This window comes from Rhincodon typus, chromosome 16 (genome assembly GCF_021869965.1).
Source record: "Rhincodon typus isolate 14 chromosome 16, sRhiTyp1.1, whole genome shotgun sequence".
Classification (NCBI taxonomy): domain Eukaryota; kingdom Metazoa; phylum Chordata; class Chondrichthyes; order Orectolobiformes; family Rhincodontidae; genus Rhincodon; species Rhincodon typus.
In genome coordinates this window covers 13,774,095-13,799,037 of record NC_063347.1, presented here as the reverse complement: position 1 = coordinate 13,799,037, position 24,943 = coordinate 13,774,095, and the positions used below count along the sequence as shown (strand labels likewise).

At 41.6% G+C, this 24,943-nt stretch overlaps 1 protein-coding gene across 1 annotated transcript in view; it reads left to right on the top strand.

The window, feature by feature from the left end:
• Positions 1 to 24,943, top strand: part of slc26a6 (solute carrier family 26 member 6) — a 109,153-nt gene that overhangs the window by 52,951 nt on the left and 31,259 nt on the right. Inside the window, exons 3-12 of the mRNA XM_048606304.1 lie at positions 764 to 903; positions 1,911 to 2,021; positions 3,672 to 3,853; positions 4,877 to 5,041; positions 16,084 to 16,236; positions 17,696 to 17,778; positions 19,433 to 19,580; positions 20,515 to 20,628; positions 22,346 to 22,423; positions 23,810 to 23,905. Coding sequence (XP_048462261.1) covers positions 764 to 903; positions 1,911 to 2,021; positions 3,672 to 3,853; positions 4,877 to 5,041; positions 16,084 to 16,236; positions 17,696 to 17,778; positions 19,433 to 19,580; positions 20,515 to 20,628; positions 22,346 to 22,423; positions 23,810 to 23,905 — 1,270 coding nt within the window. The remainder of the gene's footprint in view (positions 1 to 763; positions 904 to 1,910; positions 2,022 to 3,671; positions 3,854 to 4,876; positions 5,042 to 16,083; positions 16,237 to 17,695; positions 17,779 to 19,432; positions 19,581 to 20,514; positions 20,629 to 22,345; positions 22,424 to 23,809; positions 23,906 to 24,943) is intronic.

Here is a 24,943-nt window from a genome sequence, read left to right as displayed (position 1 = left end):
TGTTGCTGTTGGCCTGATCACATATGTAGGCCACACCAGGTAAGGATGGTAGATTTTATTCCCATGAGGACATTAGTAAATCAAATTGATTTTCTTTTTTAAGAAAAAATATGATAGTTGGCACAGTCACCATTACAAGGGCTCCCTTAATATTCCAGATTTTATTAGTTGACCTTAAGTTTCACCAGCTACTACAGCAGTGTTTGAACTCATGTCTCTACTCAGTGTGAACTCGATAGGCCGAACAGCCTGAGATAGACAGTGTAAGACCATAGAAAGGAATTGAAACAAGAATGAGAATTTAAACTGAGCCATTAATTAACTGGTTGTTAACTAATTAGTCTGGGCCTCTAGCTTACTAGCATTATACCATTACACCACCACCTTCAAATTGTACACATTGAAAGGAGAAGATTAAACTAAAATATTGCAGATGCTAGAAATCTGAAATCCCATACTAGACTTCAAACATTAACTCTGTCTCTCTTCACAGATGCTTCCAGACCTGCTGAGTTTCTCCAGAACTTTTTGCTTTTATTTCAATAGGGGATGCTTTGATATCCTTTTTAAAAAAATTATATACATTTTTGTTGGTCTGTTCTGGACAAATTTATTGTCTGGGCATGTGCATGAGATTTAGAGGTGTTATTACCAGAGACCTGAATGGGTTTCAAGCAAATTATCACCAAATTGATACAAAAATGTCCATTTGAGTAACAACCTAATCTACATTTAGTTTAACACTGACTGATTTTTTTTTCAGATGCTCCAGCTCTAAAGCCAAATCACTCCTGTTCAAGTTGGTCCCAATCCTCCATTGGTTGCCCAAGTATCCCTACCGAGATTGGCTATTAGGCGACATCTGCTCTGGGTTCAGTGTTGGAATTGTGCAATTACCACAAAGTGAGCACTTTCTCTTTTACAAATGCCACAAAAAGGCAGTTGCAGTCCCTGTTGTTACCATATTGAGTTATAAAGAAAGGCTGAATAGGCTCGGACTTCTTTCACCGGAGAATAGGAGGTTGAGAGGCAACCCGGTAGAAGTTTATAAAATCATGAGGTGTATAGATAGAGTTAATGGTAGTTGTCTTTCCCCCAGGATGGTGGATTTCAAGTCTAGGGGACATATTTTTAAGGTCAGGAAAGAGAGATTTGAAAGACACGAGCGACAAATTTTTACACAGAAAGTGAAATGAACTTTCTCAGGAAGTGGTGGATGTGGACACAGTTGCAATGTTTAAAAGACACTTGGATAAGTACGTGAATAGGAAAGATTTGGAGAGATAGGAACCAGAAGCAGGCAGGTGGGACTAGTTTTGTTTGGAATTATGTTCACCATGGACTGGTTGAACCAAAGGGTCTGTTTCCATACTGCATGACTCTATAACATGAGGACCTCTAACAATGTAATCAATTTTTTTTAAGGCAATAAAATAGGATGGAATCTCAATGCATTGTACCTACATCCAAAGACTGTTGAACAGGCAGCATTGCTTTGGTCAGTCATTATACATTACAGCCCACATTCAGCTTCATTAAAATCCTGAGAGCTGAACATGGTGATGTGGTGGATAACTGGAGGGACACTAACTATTACTGCTAAAAGAATGCTGCCTGTCATGTGGGGTCCATAAGGAAAGAGGAGTTAATACATCAAGGTTGATTCCAAAAGGGTCGTCATAAGCATTAGGGTTAGGAAGGATTGGGATTATGGCATTTCTTCCACCTTGTTCTCCTATTAATGAGAGGCTCCAAGATACCTGAACAGAAAGGAACACATTGCAAACATTAAAAATGCACAATAGTTAAACAATTCAGTTCATAAGTATGTAATATTTTCCAAACATCTTAATTTACATTATGAAATAAATGAGATAGTGTATAAATATTTATGCAATGTTGTTTTGCAGGTATGGCATATGCCCTTCTGGCAGCTGTTCCCCCTGTCTATGGACTCTATACTTCCTTCTTCCCAGTGCTTATATACTTTATATTTGGAACATCCAGACATGTTTCAGTAGGTGAGCTTCGTCTTTAAAATACCTTGCCCCATTTGCTGAATGCCTGATTCATTAGGGAAAAGGATGTACACCAGAACATCGTGCCTCAGCCTTTCCAACTGTTATTGTTCAAAAGATACATCTGTTTACAGAGTTCCTTTTTCTGTTTCCTACATGTTGGCTAATATTTCTAACCTGATCAATCCCACGCAGCCATTAAAATCTGGAAGCAAGCATTCAGTAGTTTTTTTTTTCCCTTTATTCATTAACAGGATGAGGGTGTCACTGGCCAGGCAGCATTTATTGCCCGTCACTAATTGCCCAGAGGGCAGTTAAGAGTCAAACACATTGCTATGCATCTGGAGTCACATGTCGGCCAGACCAGATAAGGATGGTAGTTTCCTTCCCTAAAGGACATTAATGAAGCAGATGGGTTTTTCCAACAATCAACAATGGTTTCATGGTCGTCATTAGATTCTTAATTCCAGATATTTTTATTGAATTGAAATTCCACCATCTGCCATGGTGGGATTTGAACCCCAGGTCTCCAGAATGTTATTTGGGTCTCTGGATTAACAGTCCAGTGATAATACCACTACGCCACTAAGTAGTCAAGAAGAAGCTACTGTTCTCAAGTGTATGTAAGAGGCCCAGTTTAATGATAACCTTTTCATTGTGTTTTACACATTTAACATTTCCACTCCAGGCCACCTGTTATCTCTTGTTTGCCATGCCTTACCTATGCTTTTCTCTAACATTCACCTCACACCACTTGTTCTAAGGAGCCACTCATGCTACATAGCTACTCAAGTTGATCCATGATCCATTCACTGTTAGCTCATAGTTTGAATAGACAGTGCTCAAACTCCCCATGCAACTTTATCTTTAGATTCTCTATGGAGAAGCCTACTTGTACACTCCTGGATTACCTTCATACCATTTCAAGTGGGGATCATTCATATTAACTACTTCTAAAATTGCTTTGCACAGTGCAACTGTTATTTCACTGCATGCAGAATGCTGCTTTCTAAAAGATATTATTTTTTAGGGGGGTTTACAGTGATGTTGTAGTAACATCACCAGGCTAGTAATCCAGAGGCTGGCTAATGCTCTGGGGATGAGGGTTCCAATCCCTTTTCACCAACTTATGGAATTTAAATTCATCTGATCATAAAATGTGTAAAATGATAAGGCGAGTCTTGGTTTTGGCGACTATGAAACTCTCAACAGTTGTTGTAAAAACCCATCTGGCTCACTTTTGACCTTTAGAAAAGGTTCATCCTTACCCTGTCTGGCCTGCATGTGACTCCAGGCCCACAGCAATGCGTTTGACTCTTAGCTGCCCTCTGAATTGGCTAAGGAAGCACCTCAGATCAAGTACAATCAGGGACAGGGCAACAAATTGTTAGTGATACCATATCCCAAGAAGGAATAAAGAAATTCAACCTCATGTAAACACTTGCTAAGAACCATTATGTGCAGGATGACTTTTTACTGTGAAGGGCAGTGCTCCGTTACACTGTGTCAGTGATTCAACATCAATGTGATACTCATAGTAATTTTGATCATCAAAAGTAAAAGGAAATTCGTAATCTATGATCTAATTCAGAATGTTTTATGTAAAATGATGCTTATAGTTTGTCGCCTTTGTACAATTCTGCTTTGATGCAGGTTCCTTTGCAGTACTAAGTGTTATGCTGGGCACCATAACTGAGAGGATAGCCCCAGATGAGGACTTTGTGATCAGTTCTCAGAACAATACAAATGGAACGGTGGATATTGACATTGAGGCACGTGATTTAATGAGGGTGAAAGCAGCAACGATGGTTACATTCTTGTGTGGGATCTTTCAGGTGAGTTAATTTTTTGCTACAAGAAAGAGGAAACTTAGCATTCATATGGAGGAAGAGGGGAGAGAAACAGCAGAATGTCAAAATAATTCTGTCTAAAGAAAATTGTGCTTGCATGCAGTCAAGAAATTGCGGTCTCGTATCACCAAGGGAAAGGCTTACGTCTGAGGCAATAAATTTCAATTCTATTGTGATCTCCAGCTCATCCCATTATCCCTAATATTGTCCATTGTTATTTATCCAACTCCTCTCCTTCTTCATCACTTATTATTCACCCAGATTCATCCATCATCAATTTGCCTTTTAACAAATCACATGTTTTCTGTTCTCAAATTGCACTTTTTGCAATGAGAAGCTACAGTTATAGTGATTTGGAGATCTCGGGCATGTCTCACACCCAGAATATAACAGGGTCAATCATTCTTTGTTGCTAAGACCCTTCTACCTGTTAAATGGGAGAGGGGTTAACCCTGATTCTTAGCATATTGAGTTCTTTCCTGTAATGCTAGAAAGGAATAGCTTACAGTGGAAGAGACTGATGGAATGCATAATACATGGGGTCATTATAGGTGGGGTTCAGTACAGGTGGGATGCATTATAGGCAGAGTTCACAACAAGCAATGTCCACTAACAGGTAGGGTAAATAATAGACAATGGGGATGGTGTTATCTACTGTTTTGATCCACTGCCAAAATTTTAAAATAAGTTGTATCTGTTTCATAATGGATTTAATCTAATCCATAAGGAACATGTCTTTCAATAAGATAATGTTTTGTTGAATCCTTGCTCTCCCGAAATTGCCTGTGCTCACGAAGAATATGCAATATAGCTAAGTGTGACAATAAATGCTGATTAATGAAAACTTTGTTATCATGCTGCGCCTCCAAGTATAGATCAGCAGTACAGATGCACCCAACTCTCTCAAAGGAAACAGATTAACTGGGGGAAAGTGCAAAATAGATCATCACTGGGGCAGAAGCATCGTCATTGTATCAATAGCCATTTTTTCTTCTTCAATCTACGTAGATCATGTTAGGATTGATACGGTTTGGATTTGTTGTCACATACCTGTCCGATCCTCTCGTTCGAGGTTACACAACTGGTGCAGCAGTCCATGTGTTGGTGTCACAACTGAAGTATGTGTTTGGCATTTCGATTCCTAGAAAGAATGGACCACTCTCATTAATCTATGTGAGTAAGAGGTGGCTTCATGCAATGTGAAATATAAATGTGTGACCTCTGATTGCTAGATTCTAAACTACTGTTTCAAATCACTGCCATGTGTTACTTTTACTGTAATCTCCAAAGCTAAACCAACAACAAATTGCATTAAATAGCACCTTTACTGTTGCAGAGTCCCAAAGCACTTCACAGAGATCAACTAAACAAAATTTGACATTGAGCCAAAAACAATGACCAATTATTACTGGGAACAAATGGGAAACACAAAAGGACAGTTGACCAAATTCTTGGTAAGATAAATAGGTTTTAAGTAGCAATTTAGAGGAGAAGGGATTTTAAAGAGGAAATTACAGAGTTTCAGACCTAGATGACTAAAGGCAGGTCTGGTAGAACAAAATAAGCAAAAGATGTAAAAGAGGCAAGAATTACAGGAATGCAGTTTAAAGAGCATTCTAGATTGGAGGAGATTATAAAGACAGAGAAGGGCAAGCTATTGATGGGGTTTGGACATAAAGAAGAGAATTTTCAATTTGCTGCTTTGTTGGTTCACAAACACAAGAGTGAATTGGACTTTGCATGAGTTAGACAACAAATCAAACAACTGAAAGAAGTAAGAACCAATATACTGTACAATGCACACTGATGCATTTCTCAGTTAACTAAAATGCCTACATTTGATTGATTGAATGAATGAATTAGCTTTATTTTCACATAATCAAATGAGTACAGTGAAAAGGTTACAGTCACTGCATTGCAGCACCATCTTAGGTATAAAGGTACCTAGGTACAGATACTTAAGATCAAATTCCTAGGAAACAAAAAGAAATTAGAAAAGTGAAGAAAGTTCTGAGAAAGGGTCACCAGACCCAAAACGTTAACTCTGATTTTTTCCTTCACAGATGCTGCCAGACCAGCTGAGCTTTTCCAGCAACTTCTGTTTTTGTTCTCGATTTACAGCATCCGCAGTTCTTTTGGTTTTTATTGCAAAATTAGTAGTCCAACATTGTAGGTCATAGGAATAAATTAGAAAAATAAAGAAGTAAAATGTTCAGAATGTCAGTTTTTCTGATCCAGTCCATGCTGGCACCCAGCCTTAAGGTAGACTTCCACCACCTCAGTGTTGCCTGCACTGAACCCACCAGCATAGGAGTTGCCACACAGTAGGTGCCATCTCTGCCCCTCTGGGTCCACTTTGTTGATGCCGCTGAACCCACACTCGCCCCCAAAACCAAGAGACCCCAAATCTGCTGCCAGGCTGCCACTGGGTCACAAGTCCCACTTGGACTGCAGATGTCACCTTGCTTGCGCTGCCATCTTGAACAGTCTCTTGCCACCAGCGCCGCCATCCCCAATCACTGGAGGAGCTTTGCTGCCGCTGATCCCAAACACCGGAAGGATGCATTCGCCGCTGCTTCCATAGGACCCCCAATTGGCAGGAGGGCGGGATATCGCTGCCGTCAGCCTCCTATCACCGGGAAAAGCCACGTCTGCCACTCCGCACGCAGCCTCCTCTTGCTGCCACGCCAGTGCTGCACAAAAGAAGAAGAAAAGAAAAAGAAAAAGACACAAAAGAAAAGGAAAATAAAGTGAAAGAAAAGAGCAGAAGCAGAAGTAAAAATTGTAAAGTATTCAACGCAGCATGTTCAATGCATACAGCTTCTGTTTTGGTCAATCTGTGCATGACGAAATATGAAGAAAGAAGTATCATTCAAACCAATCAAATTCTGGAAAATATTGTTGATTTTATCTTTCAATGGCAGCAGGATTTGGATGGTAATGATTGTCAGTTGTAGTTATTTTAATCACCCTGTCCTAACACACCTGGAGGATTGTGGCGCTTCAACCCAGACGTTGTGACCTGAGGCACCCTTGTGCCACAAGATCCTCATTGAGCGCTTGTTTTATACCCCACCTAACTCACTTTTACAAAATCAGTGGGATATTTAACAAGCTAATTAATTCCTAAAGACACATTTCCAGCATCAAACAAGGTTAAAATTAGTCATATTTGTTTTACTGAGCACTTTGCCTAACATATAAAGTACGGAGGCATGGGATAGGGGGAAATGTGGCAGATTGGATTCAGAATTGGCTGACTCTTAGAAGGCAAAGGGTGGTAGTGGACAGAAAATATTCAACATGGTGCTCAGTTACAAGTGGTGTACCATAAGGATCTGTTCTGGGTCCTCTTCTATTTGTGATTTTTGTAAATGATTCGGATGTAGGAGCGGAAGGGTGGATTAGTAAGTTCACGGACGATACAAAGGTGGTTCGAGTTGTGGACAGTGCGGAGGGCTGTTCTAGGTTACAAAGGGACATTGATAGGATGCACAGCTGGGCTGAGAAGTGGCAGATGAAGTTTAACCCTGAAAAGTGTGAGGTGATTCACTTTGGAAGGACAAACTTGAAAGCAGAATACAGGGTTAACAGAAAGATTCTTGGCAGTGTGGAGGTGCAGAGGGATCTTGGAGTTCATGTCCACAGTTCCCTGAAAGCTGCCACCCAGGTGGATAAAGTTGTTAAGAAGGCGTATGATGTGTTAGCTTTCATTAATAGAGGGATTGAGTTCAAGAGCCGTGAAGTTATGCTCCAGCTATACAAAAGCCTGGTTCAGCCACATCTGGAGTATTGTGTCCAGTTCTGATCGCCTCATTACAGGAAAGATGTGGAAGCGTTGGAAAAGGTGTAGAGGAGATTTACCAGGATGTTGCCTGGAGTGGAGGGAAGGTCTTACGAGGAAAGGTTGAGAGAGCTCGGCCTTTTCTCTTTAGAACAACGAAGGATGAGAGGTGACTTGATAGAGATGTACAAAATGATCAGACATCTAGATAGAGTGGATAGCCAGAGACTTTTTCCTCGGGTGAAGGTAGCTATTACGAGGGGGCATAGTTTTAAAGTGAGTGGAGGTAGATATAGGGGAGACGTCAGAGGTAGGTTCTTTACTCAGAGAGTGGTCGGGGCGTGGAGTGCATTGCCGGAGAGGGTAGTGGAGTCGGCCTCATTAGGGGCATTTAAGCAGCTATTAGATAGGCATATGGATGATAATATAAGGTAGGGCTGGAGGTTAGATAGACCTTAGGTTTAGGGTAAATGTTTGGCACAGCATCATGAGCCGAAGGGCCTGTACTGTGCTGCACTGTTCTATGTATTCAACATCATGAGGGATGGGGACTAAAGCGTAAAAGAATCCTTTAAGGATATAAATTATGAAAACTTGGTCGCTTGCAGTTACCAGTTTTCAGAAAAAGCACAGGACACAGCCAAGTGCAACAATAGGTGTTCATTAATGAAACCTTATAGCCAGACAGATGGATGTAATCACCAACATAGACACTTATAACTCTGTCAAAGACCACAGGTACCAGGGAGGTCAGACTGCAAAATAACACCTAGATTGTAATGTGCACCACTGTGATATAAATAATCTCATTGAAGCTTAGGAGCAAGAGTAGGCCATTCAGCCCCTGGACCCTGTACTTAATTGAGTGACAGCATGGCAAGTACATACACACATATGTATGTTGCTGCTCAGATTTAACATCCTTGCTGAGATAGCAAAAATCAATTGATTTCAGGTTAAAATTGTTAGTTAAGCTAATGTGGGAGAAAATTTCACACACCTACCCTATTTGTGTGAAAAATGTTCCCTAATTTCTTTGAATGACCTGGCTTTGAGGTTACCTCCTCTTCACCTAGATGCACCTAAAATGGAAAGAGTTTCTCTCTATGTGCCTTAATTTCTTTCAATAACCTAACGACCTCAATCAAGTCAACCCATACCATTCTATATGCTATGTAATAATGGCTTATAAATAGCCTCTCCTTGCATTAAACTGATAAAAATGGGAGATTCCAAAGGGTAATTACTGCTCTTTCTGAGTTCTGAGAGTAATAAAGTTTTTATGTTGGATTCAAATGGTGACCCTAGATAATTGGAGCTTATGTCTCATACTTATTCTCCTTCAAAAGGAGATAAAGAGAATACTTTACTGTTCAGATTGTTCCACAATGAGACAACAGGCAATGAACAAGGCCCACTCTATACAACCGTCTCAATAATCCCTTGTCTAAACCAAATAGGTTAAAAAAAGTCCACAGTAAAAGTCATGGTTAATATTGTTAATGTTTAACCAGCCAGGCTGGCTCATTAATGGAACCTGCAAGGAAGGACACGGCATTAAGGCATGAGTTTTCACATTTTGGTTCAGATGATCTTTTAACCTTATTTGCAGATGCTTAACATCAGTAATGGGTTTAGATACCGGGTTAACTCTCTTCAAGGAAAGTACCTAGTGCAATAATGCAGTCAAACCTCCATAATAAAAAGTTCTGAGGAAGGGTCACCGGACCCTTCTTCAGAAATGTCAACTTTCCTGCTCCTCTGATGCTGCCTGACCTGCTGTGTTCTTCCAGCTCCACACTATGTTATCTCTGACGCCGGCATCTGCAGTTCTTACTATCTCTGAGGGCTTCGTTGCTAAGTTTTCAGATGACGTGAAGAAAGGTGGAGGGAAAGGTAGGGTTGAGGAGACTGGGAGGCTGAACTAGGACTTGGACATGCGAAGAAAGTAGGCAAAAAAAAGGCAGATGCAATACATTGTGGGAAAGTGTGAGGTTATGCACTTTGGTAGGAAGAATAGAAGTGCAGACTATTTTCTAAATGGCGAAAGTCTTCGCAAATTTGAAGTATGAAGGGACTTCAGAGTCCTAGTCCAGGACTCTCTTAAGGTTAACATGTAGGTTCAGTTGGAAGTTAGGAAGGCAAATGTAATGTTAGCATTCTTTTCAAGAAGGCTAGAATACAAGAAGGGGGCTGTAATGCTGAGTCTGGTCAGACCACATTTGGAATATTGTGAGCAGTTTTGAGCCCCATATCGAAGGAAGGACGTGCTGGCCATGGAAGTGGTCCAGAGGAGGTTTACAAGAATGATCCCAGGGATGAAGGGCTTTTCATATGGCAAGAAGTTAAGAACTCTTGGTCTGTAATTGATGAGGTTTAGAAAGATGAAAGAGGATCTCATCAAAACTTACAGAATACTGAGCGGCCTGGATAGAGTGGACATGGAGAAGATGTTTCCACCAGTAGGACAGACTAGCACCCAGTGCACAGCCCCAGAGCAAAGGGACAAACCTTTAGAACTGAGATGAAGTGGAATTTCTTCAACCAGAGGGCAGTTAATTTATGGAACTCATCGCTGCAGAAGGCTGTGGAGGCCAAATTATTGAGTGTATTTAAGACATACGTTCTTGAACAGTAAGAGGATCAAAGAATACAGGGAGAAGGCAGGAAATTGGGGTTGAGAAACATATCAGCAATGGCTGAACAAACTCAAAAGGTCGAATAGCCTAATTCTGCTCCTATATCTTATGGTCTTATCTTGCTTGTGCTCACTTTCTAGGTTCACAACAGAATCATACAGCACAGAGGGAGGCCATTCAACTTAGTTTGCTTGTGCCAGCTCTTGACAGAGATATTTAATTAGTCATAACTCCCTTGCTCTTTACTCAAAGCTCTGTAAATTGTTTGCTTTTCAATGTTTATCTGGTTTCCTCTTGAAAGTTACTGTTGAATTTGCTTTCATCACTCTTTCAGGCAAGACATAACAACTTGCTAACAATAAATGTTTTCCTCATTGGCCCTCTGGCTTTTTGGTCTCTAGGAAGATGAAGAATGTTTACATGAGTAATAGAGAAAAAGGGAGCTCTGTGAGACTGCACTTCAGCAAACCTCAACGCTATTTGTGCAGGGGGGTGGTGGGATGGGGAATGGTATAAAAAAAAGGCTGACTCAAACTCAAGGTTATTTCAATGATGAAGATCTTACGTGCTGAACTGAATATTCTGTTCAAAAACAGAAGATTGCTAGAAAAACTCAGCAGGTCTGGCAGCATCAGTGGAGAGAAATCAGAGTTAACATTTCAGGTCGAGTGGCCTTTCCTCAAAATTTTCTGTCATTTAAATATGACTTCATCCTCTATCAACCATTTGGCAATAATAAATATTAGTGTAATCACTGATGATAGTACTTATGATTTGTTCCTTGCTTTGGACTGAAGTGATTACTATGGAATAAAAACTGAAAGAACTGTGGATGCTGTAAATCAGGAACAAAAACAAAGTTGCTGGAAAAGCTCAGTAGGTCTGGCAGCATCTGTGAAGGAAAAAACAGAGTTCCCGACCTGAAACATCAACTTTCCTGCTCCTCTGATGCTGCCTGGCCTGCTGTGTTCCTCCATTTCCACACTGCGTTAACAATGTCCTCAGTTCCTTCATTGGATCATTGATGTATAATGTGAATGGTTGTAGTCTTAACATGGAGCCCTGCAGAACTCCACTAGTCACTGACTGCCACCCTGAAAAAGACCCCTTTATCCTTACTCTATGCCTTCTGCCAGTCAGGTACCCATGCCAATGTCTTGCTCCCAACACCATGGGCTCTTACCTTATTCAGCAGACTCCTGTGCAGCACTTTGTCAAAGTGGAAATCCAAATAGATCACATCTGCTGGCTCACCTTTGTCTAAATCACTTGTTACTTCTTCAAAGAATTCCAACAGATTTGACAGGCATGACTCCCCTTGATGAAGCTATGCTGGCTCAGCCCTATTTTCCTATGCACTTCCAAGTACTCTGTAATCTCATCCTTATTAATGGATTCTAAATTCTTACCAACAACCAAGGTCAAGCTAACCAGCCTATAATTTCCCATTCTATGCCTCCTTTCCCTTCTTAAACAGGGATGTTACATTAGTCATTTTCCTGTCGTCTGGGACCCTCCCTGACTCTAGAAGATCACTGCCAATGCCTCTACAAGCTATCTCCTTCCGAATTCTATCATGTAATCCATCCAGTCCAGGTGGTTTTTCCACCTTCAGATGTTTCAGTTTCACCAGCACCTTCTCCTTAGATGTTCAACCTTGTGGCATCAGAGCTAAGCACAGCCACATTAGTCACATATGAGTGACCAAATTCAAGAAAGAGCAGGTGCTGATCCTCACCTCCCAAGCCCAGGGCACAAAAGCCATTATAGCATCCCTGTCACCCTGGCTGGGATTGTTCACTCAGCCCAGAACAAATCCTGTACCTGGAACCTTCAGTTCTGCTAGCTTTCATTCCTTTTAAGAGTCGGACCATCAGAAGTGTCCCTGTTTTAGAACTTCTCTAGTGAGTTTGGCTGAAATAACTCCATGCAGCCAGCACAAGGTGTTAATAAAGATAACTAAAAAGTCAACTGCGTTAGGGTTAGGGTTAGGAAATAATATATGGAATCACAGAACTGTTACAATGCAGAAGGAAGCCATTAGGCCATCATGTCTACACCAGCTCTCTCAGCATTTTAACTTGGTGTTAATCTGTTGCACGTGATTTTAAAAAATCATCCACTGCCCTCTTGAATGCCTCAATTGAACTGACCTCCACCACACTTCGAAGTAGTGCATTCGCTGTGTGAGAAAGCTTTTTCTCACCTCGCATTTGCCTCTTTTGCACAACTTTAACATTATGCCCTCCAGTTCTTAATCCCTTTATGAGCAAGAATTGTTTCTTCCTATTCACTCTGTCCAGAACCTTCATCGTTTTGAAAACATTGATCAAATCTCCTTTTAGCCTTCCTCCTTCCAAGGCAAACAGGCGCAGCTTTTCCCTGCAACTGAAGAGTCTCATCCCTTGAACATTCTCATAGACCTCTGTTGCACTCTCTCCAATGCCCTCCCATCCTTCCTATAGTGTGGCAGCCAGAATTGTACACAATGCTTCAGTTGAGGTCTAACCTGTTTCTTCTATAACTTCATCATAACTTCTTTGCTCTTGTACTCCATGGGGGTCAGTTAGTTTGGACGGCTTATTTACAATACAGAGCGGCACGAACAGCACAGGTTCAATTTCCACATTAGCTGAGGTTACCATAAAGGTCCTCCATTCTCAACTTTGCCTCTCACCTCACAGCTGGACCTGATACAATGGATCTAATTCCCCTCAGGTTGAACTCTCTACTATCTCACTTTAATGAGAAGGCATTCCCTCTGACACAATGGCAACTTTGCCTTTACCCCATGGACCTACTCTGAAGGATAGAACTCTGCACGCTTTATTTACAGCTCTTTCTACATATCCTTCCAACGCTAATAACTTGTGTGTATCCCAGGTTATCTGCTCTTGCACATGCTTTAGAATGGTAGCCTTTGTTTTATGTTGTCTCTCTATGGTCATTTTATCAAAACGCATCACCTCACACTTCTCCACATTGAACTTTATCTGCCACCTACCAATGCACTCCTCCAATGTGTCAATATCCTGAAGTTCTACCCTGTCCTCCTCAGAGTTGACAGTTTTTCAAAGTTTTGTGTGATCTGTAAACTTTGAAATTTTTTTCTGACATATCAAGTTTTCAATCATTTCTGCATACCAAGGAAAGCAAGGGTCCTAAGACCCCCTGGCGAACTAGACTATAAACTTCTTCCGGCCCAAGAAGTACCCATTAACCAATACTCTCTAAATAAAAACTGAAAGAACTGCGAATGCTGTAAATCAGAAACAAAAACAGAAATTGCTGGAAAAGCTCAAAAGGTCTGGCAGCATCTGTGAGGAGAAATCAGAGTTAACGTTTCGGGTCTGGTGACCCATCCTCAGAACTGATGGTGGCTGGGAAAATGTCAGTTTATATGGCAAAGATGGGGTCATGGGAGGGGGTAAGGAGTAAATGATAGGTGGAAATAGAAGCCCAAAGAGAGAGAAGAACAGTTCAACAGACAAAGGACTGGATAACAATCTAGCTAGAAGGGTGAACAGTTGTTAATGGAGACTGTCAGTGGCTGACAATGGGTGGTGTGTAATAGCAGACTATGTGATCACAAGGCCTAGTGTGTGGGGTTGGGATCTGGGACATAGGAGAGTTCAAGCCCTAAAGTTATTGAACTCAATATTAAGTCCTGAAGGCTGCAGGGTCCCAAGTGAAAAATGAAGTGCTGTTCTTTCAGCTTATGCTGAGCTTTGCTGGAGCACTGCAACAAGCCTGAGAGAGAGATGTTGACCAGAAAACAGGGTGATGTGTTGAGATGGCAGGCAACTGGAAGCTCAGGGTCATTTTTGCGGGCAGAACATAGGTGTTCTACAGTGTGATCACCCTGCCTATTCTTCATTTCCCCAATGTAGAGGAGACCACATTGTGAGCAATAGAATGCAATAGACTGGATTGTGTGGTGCAGGTAAAGTGCTGTTTCACCTGGAAGGTATATTTGGGCCTTTGGATACTGAGGAGGGAGGAAGTAAATGGGTGGGTGTTTTACCTTCTGCAGTTGCAGGGAAAGGTGACTTGGGGCTGTGGGGCGGTGTTGGAAATGAAGGAAGAGTGGACCAGGGTGTCCCAAAGGGAATGGTCCCCGCAGAAGGTGGACAAGGGAGGGGAGGGGAATATGTGTCAGGTGGTGGCATCTCGCTGGAAGTGGCAGAAATGGCAGCTAATGATTTTCTGGATGTGGATCCTGGTGAGGTTGTAGGTAAGGACAAGGGGAACCCTATTGAGTTGTGGGAGGGAAGAGAAGGGGGTGAGGGCCAAAGTGCGGGAGATGGGTCAGATCCAGTTGAGAGCCCTGTCAACAGCAGCGCTTGGGAATCCACTGTTTAGGAAGATATTTCAGAGGCTCCCTTGTCAAAGTTGGCCTCATTGGAACATATGTGACAGAGACGGTAGGAACTGGGAGAATGGAATAGAGAATTTGTAGGAAGCAGGGTGCAAGGATGTATAGTGCAGTTAGCTGTGGGAGTCAGTAGGCTTATAGTGGATATTAGTAGTCGGTCTATCCCCAGAAATAGAAACAGATGTTGAGGAAGGGAAGGGAGGATTCAGAGATAGACCAGGTGAAAGTGAGGGCAGCGTGGAAATTGGAAGAGAAATTGATAAAGCTTTCCAATTCCAGATGAAAGAGGGAAGCAGCACCAATGATATATCGATATATCGGAGAAAGATTTGTGGGTGAGGGCTGGCATAAGACTGGAACAAGGAATGTTCCATTTACCCCACGAAAAAACAGTCATAACTAGGGCCCATGTGGGTACCCATGACCAACCCTCTGAGCTGAAGAAAATGAGAGGAGTTAAGAGAAAATATAAGAGCTTGGCCAGGCGGAGGAGCGGATGTATGGTTCAGGCCTTTGCTCCAGGAAGGAGTAGAGAGCCCTGAGACCATCCTGGTAGGGGATGGACGTGTGAAGAGATTGCTCATCCATGGTAAAGCGGAAGTGGCTGGAGCCTGCAAACTGGAAATTCCAAAACTGGCATAAAGCGTCAGAGGAATTGCTGATATAAATGGGCAGGGACTGGACCAGGGGAGAAACAATCGAGTCAAGGTAAGAAGAGATGAGTTCTGTGGGGCAGGAGAAGGCAGAAACAACGGGTCTGCCCAGACAGTCCTGTTCATGGATTTTCGGAAGGAGGTAGAAGCAAGCTGTGCAGGTTGGAATACCATCAGCTTGGAGGCAGTGAGGGGGGATCACCAGATGAAATGAGGTTGGTGACCGTAGTTGATACAATAGCCTGTTGTTCCACGGTGGGGTCATTGTCCAGGGGGAGATAGGAGGAGGTATCTGAGAGCCGGTGCTCAGCCTCTGCAATGTAGCGGTGAGTATGCCAGGCTACAACAGCACCACCCTTATTGACAGGCTTAATACTTAACTGATCTGTAATTGTTGGACTAATCTTTACAACCATTTTTGGAACAATTCTTAGTTAAAACAGATTCTGATTAATTGAGTTGCACAGATGGGGGCAGTGTAAGGGGAGCTTTAAACCACATCGATGCTTTTCGTGGGGGGAGGGTTTGTTTGAAGAGAGAAGAAAATGTTCCATTTCCTAATACTAACTTTTCACATCTGTATGTGAATTAAAAATGTAACTTTTATTAAAATGTTCAAACACGAGCTTCAAGGGACAGAATTTCCATCAGATTAAAGCATTGGTGGTTTTATTCCTGGCCAGGAGCTTGTGAATTCAAGCCCATGGTTGTCGATCGATTGGCTTAATTGGTATGTTTATTTGTCTTTCTTCTGTCTCCTACAGACTGTAATCGATGTGATCAAAGCACTGCACTTGACGAATATTGGCACATTGGTTGTCAGTATTATTGCCATGTCCACGATGTTTGCAGTGAAGGTGATAAATGACTGTTTTAAGTCTAAATTGCCAATACCAATTCCTATCGAACTCATTGAGGTAAATACAACAGCTTTCTCTTGGATTAATGAGGTCAGTTTACTTGGTGGTACTCCCGAGCCAATTTGCTTATATTTGCCACACAATATCAATTCAGTACAGTGGTGTTCAATACCAGGAATATTGCCACTTCTCTCACATCCTTATCTTTCTCCCTTCTAAATAGTGGGAAGGAAACTAAACACTACAATATTTAGAATGAGTAGCGTTTGTTAAAAATGTCAAAGCAAAATTTGTGTCTTTAAATCAAATTTGCATTTACTTTATAGTCACAAAGAGTCATAACAGATTCAAAATGTTACCTGCTTCTCTCTCCAACAGTGCTGTTCCTGGATTTAGAAGAATAGAATCCCTACAGTGTGGAGACAGGCCCTTTGACCCAACACCGACCCTCAGAACAACCCCCTATAACTCACCTAATCTAGGCATCCCTGAACACTATGGGCAATTTAGCATAGCCAATCCACCTAGCTTGTACAACTTTGGACTGTGGGAGGAAACCCACACAAACAATATGCAAACTTCACACAGACAGTCGCCCAAGGATGGAATTGAACCTAGGTCCCTGGTGCTGTGAGGCAACAGTGCTAACCACCGAGCCACTGGCATCTCCAGCATTTATGTTTCTATTTGAATTTATTTCTTCTTGATTTACCTCCCTACTTCCAAATTTTAAAATAATAAACCAAATGGTGGGCAATATTTGTGGGAAAGACTGCTTGGGCTGAATTATCAGCCCCCATTACGAATTCTATTGCAGGCACTGGTCACTTTGGAGGAGACAGGATCAGGATTAGCAGGGCAGCCCATGCCCACGTAATGGGTAGCTGTTTATGCTCATTAAGAACCTTGTAACAGCAAGTTAACGGACAAAATTAAAAGTAAAAGGGATATTCCTATCGACCTCCAGTTCCTTGCACTGGTTGGGGCCTGTTTAAGTGCCTGGGAGAGGGTACCCAGTGGTAGGCCATGGGGGACAATGCTCCAGGTAGGGCCTACATGACCTCACAGCAACCTGAGTGCGAGTCTAGACAAAGGCTTCCTTTGGTGGTGGCCGAGTTGCTGTCTTTGTTTATAAAGTTACGGTTGGAAAAAATTGTAACTTGATGTATCCATTTTGAACCTCCTTCTTAGTTACTTGCCCTTGACTGCGGCTTGCTGCTGTTTTCAAGCTGGAAGACCTGTGATTGGCCATCCAGCTTTGAGAGCTGACCTACCATCCTAATTAGTCAGGGAACTTGCCTCCATACCAATTAAGGGAGAGCCCCCATGAATGTCCCAATGAGTGACTGTTACCCCCCTGACAGCAGTTTGGGATATGGAAACAGTCTCAACCTCTATCTCCCAATGGAAAGAGTTTCTCTTTATGTGGCCTAACATGTATCCCTTTCAGTGAGTTTGGAACACTCTGGTGCAAATACATCAAACTTCACCATCTTTCTGTTCTCCTCCAAAATAGGTAATAATTGCTGCAGTGATTGGGTCAAATGTGAACCTAGTTGGAGAATATGGAATACAAGTCGTGGGGCAAATTCCGAAAGGGTCAGTTGAGTATAATATATTTTCTTAAAAGGGGTAGCTGATATTCAGTATGAAATCATTGTTTTGGTTAAATTAATTTCCTTTTTGTTTAATTACTGCACTTCTCAGTTCTGTCTGCTGTAGATTCACCAATCCTGCTTCCTTAGGAAGGATCCACATTTAAAGCGCCCATTAATTAGAGAAACGATAGCACACTGAGAGTAGCCTTGCGCTGAGAAAACAAATTGCTTCTCATTTGTACCAAGGGCTGAATTTTGTGGAGAGGACAGAAGTCCCACAGCCTCCAGGGCCGTTGGCTAAGCACAGCCTGCAGCCCACCCCAGTTACAGGACTGGCAGCACAGCCATGCCATCTACCAGTAGCAGCCAAAGCTGTGACCTATAGCATCAGGAAGAAGCTATTTGAAGGGCGTGGGATCCTTGAATAAGGGTACATGTTATTATGAAAGCCAGTGTTGATTTAGGAGACCTTAGCAATTGGTAAGAGTGGGATCATGTGCTAATGGCAGAGGATTAGATTTAGGGGTAACCATTGCCAATTAGGTAGGGTGGGGCAGGGTATGGGGGCTTTGAGGTGTGATCCCCCTGTGAGTTATGGAGTGTCCATAAAGAAGAGGGGGCCAACCAACCCAGAACCTTCATGCAGCCCATCAGAATTCACTGGAGCAGTCAATCAGACATCATAGCAGACCTTCCCCTTGAATCACATCTGCACAGGTCTACACACCATCTTCAGATCCTACAGGCTCCCAGAGATGGCTTTTTAACTGGCTATCTCTGTAAAGATCACAGAGGTCTCCTGTACACCTACATTCCCGATCTGGAAATCAGTTCAATTTATTATGATCCTGAAACAGCCAAGAAAATATAGTCCAGGGTTTCTTATGGGTGTCATTCAATTTTTTGGATACTGACAGCATTAATTATGGGGCGGCACAGTGGCTCAGTGGTTAGCCTCACAGCACCAGGGACCTGGGTTCGATTCCAGCCTTGGGCGACTGGCTGTGTGGAGTTTGCACATTCTCCCCATGTCTGCGTGGGTTTCCTTCGGGTGCTCCGGTTTCCTCCCACAGTCCAAAGATGTGCAGGTTAGGTGGATTGGCCATGCTAAATTGCCTGTAGTGTTCAGGGAGGTGTAGATTGGGTGGGTTATAGGGGGATGGGTCTGATGCTATAGGTCACAGCTTTGGCTGCTACTGGTAGATGGCATGGCTGTGCTGCCAGTCCTGTAACTGGGGTGGGCTGCAGGCTGTGCTTAGCCAACGGCCCTGGAGGCTGTGGGACTTCTGTCCTCTCCACAAAATTCAGCCCTTGGTACAAATGAGAAGCAATTTCCTCCCACAGTCCAAAGATGTGCAGGTTAGGTGGATTGGCCATGCTAAATTGCCTGTAGTGTTTAGGGAGGTATAGATTGGGTGGGTTATAGGGGGATGCTCTGAGGTTTGGTGTGGACTTGTTGGGCCGAAGTGCCTGTTTCCACACTGTAGGGATTCTATGAATTGTCAAGGGGATGGTGTGGATCATGGAGTTGAAGGATTAGGTCAGCTATGGTCTTATTGAATGGCACAGCATAAAGGGCCAAATAGCCACCTCAGCTCTTACATTTTTCAGGTGATTTGTCATCAGTGCTTCCTGTTTTGTTTTGCCCTGTACAGCCTGCAAGCCCCAGTTCCACCTGACTTCAGCATCGCCTCCAGTCTTGTGGGAGACGCTTTTGCTTTGGCCATTGTTGGATATGGCATCACAATATCACTGGGCAAGATCTTTGCACTGAAGCATGGGTACCAGGTGGACAGCAATCAGGTAATACAGCAGTCCAATAATTTGGGGTTTAGGAACCACTGTAAGACACCCAAGCCAACAATACTGCTTCACTATTTTGCTAGTCTGTGGCAGTTTTGAATCAAATTCCAACTTTTCACCTTCTCTCCTCTTCCCTTCATATGATTACCATTGTTTAAATCGATCCTGCAGATCCTCCTTTTTAGGGAGCACATTGCATCCTCGCATTCTTTTATATGAAGGAATTTTTCTAGGCTTCACTATTCCATCTTGAAGAGAATAACGCAGGGAATTCTGCGTCTTTACAGAGTGATCAGGGAACACATAGGTGATACTGTTTTTAATGAATGCTTTTTGGAAAACTTCAAATAAAGAAAAAGTCATTCAATCCAGGAATCTTATTCCCTCTATAGATCTTGTGCTGTTTACACCATTATGGCCCCCAACCAAATCATTTAATCTACTGATTCAGGTAGTAATGCACAGGTAAATGTTCATGAGAAAGAGAACACGGCAAACCTTCTCATTAACCATCCAATGCAAACAATCCATTAAATTTGTACATAATGGGAGCGTTGAGAAATGGTTTGATATACTGGAGACCCATGTGGTGAGAATAAATAAGGAAGTACACTGGGCTTCTATTTCACACAATGGAATAAGATGAGTTCTGTTTCATTTAAATTTTATGCTTGAATCTCTTGAATTTTTACTCGAAATTAATGGGACTATTGTTTGAAAAGGAAGAAATGTGCAAAGTTGTGAAAGAAGAGGGGAGATTGCATTGCTCTCTTGGAAAACCAATAGAGACATTTCGAATCAAGTGTTTTCTTTAGTGAAATTCTATGATGCTATGCAATTGTCTACAGCAAGAAATATTTGCGCTGTATGGTATTGTGGAAACTATAATGTGTGTTAAAGGCATTGTCTCCACTTTATGGTTTGTTTATTGCAGGAGCTGATCGCACTGGGACTCAGCAACTTTGTGGGAGGGTTTTTCCAATGCTTTGCTGTGAGTTGTTCCATGTCCAGGAGTCTGGTTCAGGAAACTACTGGAGGAAACACACAGGTAAGGGATTTTGTGTATTGGAACTATTTTCAAGATGCAGGTGCCTCAGGTCTTATGGCATAGCCTTTTGAAATATATTTGCATGTTCCTTGAGAGGGATCAGTGAGGAAGATGAAGCCAGTAATATATTTTTTCACTAATGGCGAAAAGTGATTGCCAACATGAGGGGTGTCTTAACCAACTGCTCAGAATGTGAAGAATTTAGGATTCAGATGGGAAATGGGTGGATCCCACAGATTACACAGTCAATATTAATTACTGTTTTGTCCAGTTTCCCCTGGGTATGCAGAGATAACATAATTGCCTTTTTTCCCTTAACAGCTAAACAATAACCAACCACAGATTGACTACTATGGAGTGAAATTCTTCCTTTCTATTGCTGTCAACTGTGAAGAACAATAAATGAAATGAACTGCACTAAATGAATAGCACCAATCAGAAATCTAATAGTCAGGATTTCAGATTTTATAGCCTTTAATTGAATAAGCAAATGCAAATCAACACAAACTAAACGTGAATTAATAAACATATTAGAATCCATATAAACTGTAAATTGCATATTAAATAGGAGATACAACAAAGGCAGATCTCACTGATTTATTCACCAGTCCACTCAAAATGTATGGCCCTCATACCAACCACAAATTCCTTCAAAATGCTAAACTGTTTCTGGTAGAATTTCAATTCTTTATCTTCAAGGATTTAGCCTGATCCCCAAGTGATGGCAAAAGTATATTAACCCTGGCACAATCTTTACTAAAATGGCACACATCTGCATAATCTCCTCAACTCTAGATAGAGTCATAGAGATGTACAGAACGGAAACAGGCCCTTTGGTCCAACTCGCCCATGCCAACCAGAGATCCTAAGTTACTCTAGTCCCATTTGCCAGCATTTGGTCAATATCTCTCTAAACTCTTCCTACTCATACACTCATCCAGATGCCTTTTAAATGCTGTAATTGTGCCAGCCTCCACCACTTCCTCTGGCAGCTCATTCCATACACGCACCACCCCAAATGTGAAAAGGCTGCCCCTTAGGTCCCTTTTAAATCTTTCCCCTCTCATTTTAAACCTACGCCCTCTTGTTCTGACTCCCCCACCCTGGGGAAAAGATCTTGATATTTACCCTATCCATGTCCCTCATGATTTTTTTAAACCCTATAAAGTCACCTCTCAGCCTCCGATACTCCAGGGAAGATAGCCCCAGGCTATTCTTCCTCTCCCTATAGCTCAAACCTTCCAATCCTGACAACATTTTGTAAATAGAGATAACAAGGTGTAGAGCTGGATGAACACAGCAGGCCAAGCAGCATCAGAGGAGCAGGAAAGCTGACGTTTCAGGCCTAGACCCTTCTTCAGTTTGAACCCTTTCAAGTTTCATTACATCCTTCCAATAGCAGGGAGACCAGGTTGCACACAGTTTTCCAAAAGTGGCCTAACCATTGCCCTGTACAGCCGCAACATGACCTTCCAACTCCTATATGCATTGACCAAGAAAGGTAAGCATACCAAACGCTTTCTTCACTATCCTGTCTACCTGCGACTCCACCTGCACTCCTGGAATGGAGGGATATGGACCATAGGCAGGCAGAAGGGACTTGTTTAACTTTACATCATGTTTAACACAAAAGGGCCTGTCACTGTGCTGTACTGTTCTATGTTCCACTTTCTATATGTTTGTCACTGAATCCTCTTCTCGATTGGATCATTCACAGTTGGCTGCTGCAGTGTCTTCTGTTGTTATCTTGGTGATTATCCTGGAAATCGGAGCACTATTTAGTCAACTACCTAAGGTAGGTCTCTTCATTTATTTAAATCAGTGCCTTAGCTGTGATCAAGAAAGTATATAGATGGGTTAGCTGTTGTACTGAGTGGGAGAATTTAATAATCATACTAGATATTGTCAGGTTTATTATTATTGTGTTAAATTAATATCTGTATTGGGTGAGAAGCATGCACACACACATACACCATGTTTGTTGGTAGATATTTTTTACTTAACGATTTAGGACCTCACTAATTTCAAATAATGTTAATCTTGCTTTGTGAACCTCCTGCGCAGCTGTAACCTTATATGCCTATGATCTGTATGTCATTATTTGCCATGATCTGCCTGTACTGCTCGCAAAACAATGCTTTTCACTGTACTTAGGTATATGTGAGTACAATAAATAAAATCAAATTAAATCAAATCAAATTAACCCCAAACAAAATGGATGGATCTGACTTGTGTTTCCTCCATTATGCTGAAGAGAGCTGTAACCTCTACAGTTTCTTTGGAATGTTGCAATTGTTGGATCAAATGTATTTTTATAAGGGTCTTACTTAAACTGCATGATTTTGAGGTACCCAATTAGTGTTACTGTACATAGGGATTCTATTAATAGGCAGAATGGTGGTGTAGTGTATTGAGATACCAATGCGTATCAATTCACTGCTTTCTCTCCACAAATGCTGCCAGACCTACTGAGTTCCTCCGGCAATTTCTGTTTTTGTTTTAGATTTCCAGCATTTGTAGTTTTGTTATATTATATGTAATGCCAATTCATGTTGGCCAAAGGTCGGACTTTTTCCTACTCCTCATTTTACTACATTCCCACTCTCCACACACCAACTGGAGGCTATAGTATAAAACTTCTGAATGGTGAAGTTCACACACAGAAGTCTAACATGCTTAAGCTACGTTCATAGGAGTGCCTTTTTTTTTAGCATTGGCCTATTTGAAATAATCAGGCACAGAGTAAATTAAGCATTCACAGGTGGACATCAGAAAGTCCAAGCCTGAGCTGTCTCCTCACACAGACTGAAATCAAAATCAACAGTCCAGTCTTTCCTAATCTCAGAGTTCCTTGCAGCTTGCACAAATAAAAACTGACAGATGACCTCCTAGCAGATACCAGGGGGAGAAAACAATTAGATCAGTTAGCTCAGAAATCATTAGATAATACTGAGTTATATTTAGCTTCTGTGTTCCATTTGCTTTTGTTTATACTGCTTCCCTTTCTAACTGAACTTTGTTTCTAAAACATATGAATTGTACGATTTAATTGCTAAAATCCCAGCAAGATTCCTAATTTGGAAAAAAAATGAAAATAATAATAGTGAAATATTTGCAATAGTTGGATAGATACCCCATGCAAGATGTGCATTAAGCTTCGTGATTCTTTTCTGCATAACAGGCTGTTTTAGCATCAATTGTCATCATCAATCTCAAGGGGATGTTTGAACAGGTCACTGATATTTGCTTTTTCTGGAGGACGAACAAAATTGATCTGGTAAGAGTTCAAACATTTTTAAAACAGATCATTGTGTATCTTTGTCATCGTACACTTCACTGTTTTCAGTGCCACCACAACATAGACTAGATGCGGAGTTCCTGGACTTCCTACTGGATCAACAATCAACACTGCTGAGTAAAGGAATAACATGATGGATCAGGGAAAGGCATTCCTTAAAGTGAGAAATCAAACTCTTAAACACTTTACCAGAATGTTGTATAATATTGAGACAACTATGCCCTAACTTGCCTCGCAGATAGAGGTAGGCAAGACCTACCTAGTGAAACCAGATCAGTCGTAGGCACTGGATCCCCAAAGATGATGGCTTGAAGAGCAAACTGGCTAAAGTGAACTGAGAAATTAGGTTAAGGTCAATAGAGATGTAGCCTCACTAAGAACAAAAAACTCTAAGTCATACCATGTGTAGCTAACAACTGATGTTCAGGTATCATCGAATTGAAAGAAATATTGTATGTTTCCACAAAACTGCGTAGCAGATCAGAAGATTGGGCAGAACATAAAAACCAGTAAAGAATGATTTAAAGATTAATATATGGGAGGGGAATCATTTACAAAAAAAAAGCTAGCTAGAAATATAACAACAAACTGTAAGAGTTTCTACAGATATTCATAAGAAAATGAGTGAGCAAAGTGAGTGTTGAGCCTCTACAGTGTGAACCTGGAGAATTAATTCTGGCAGATAAGGAAATGGAAAATGAATTGAATAGGTATTTTTTGTCTGTCTTCACTGCAGAGTAATATCCCAGAAACAATTTTGAATCTGGAGATGAAGCAGAGGGAGGAATCTAAAACAATTATGATCACCAGGGAAAGAGTGCTAATGATTAGAATTAAAAGTTGACAAGTTGCCAACTCCTGATATATATCATTCTATGGTCTTAAAAGAAGTGGTAGTTGAGATAGTAGATGTATTGGTTTTAATTTTCTAAAATTCCCCAGATTCTGGAAAAAACCCACCAGATTGGAAAAGAGTGAATGTGGGTCCTCTATTTGAGAAAGGAGGGTGTGAAATAA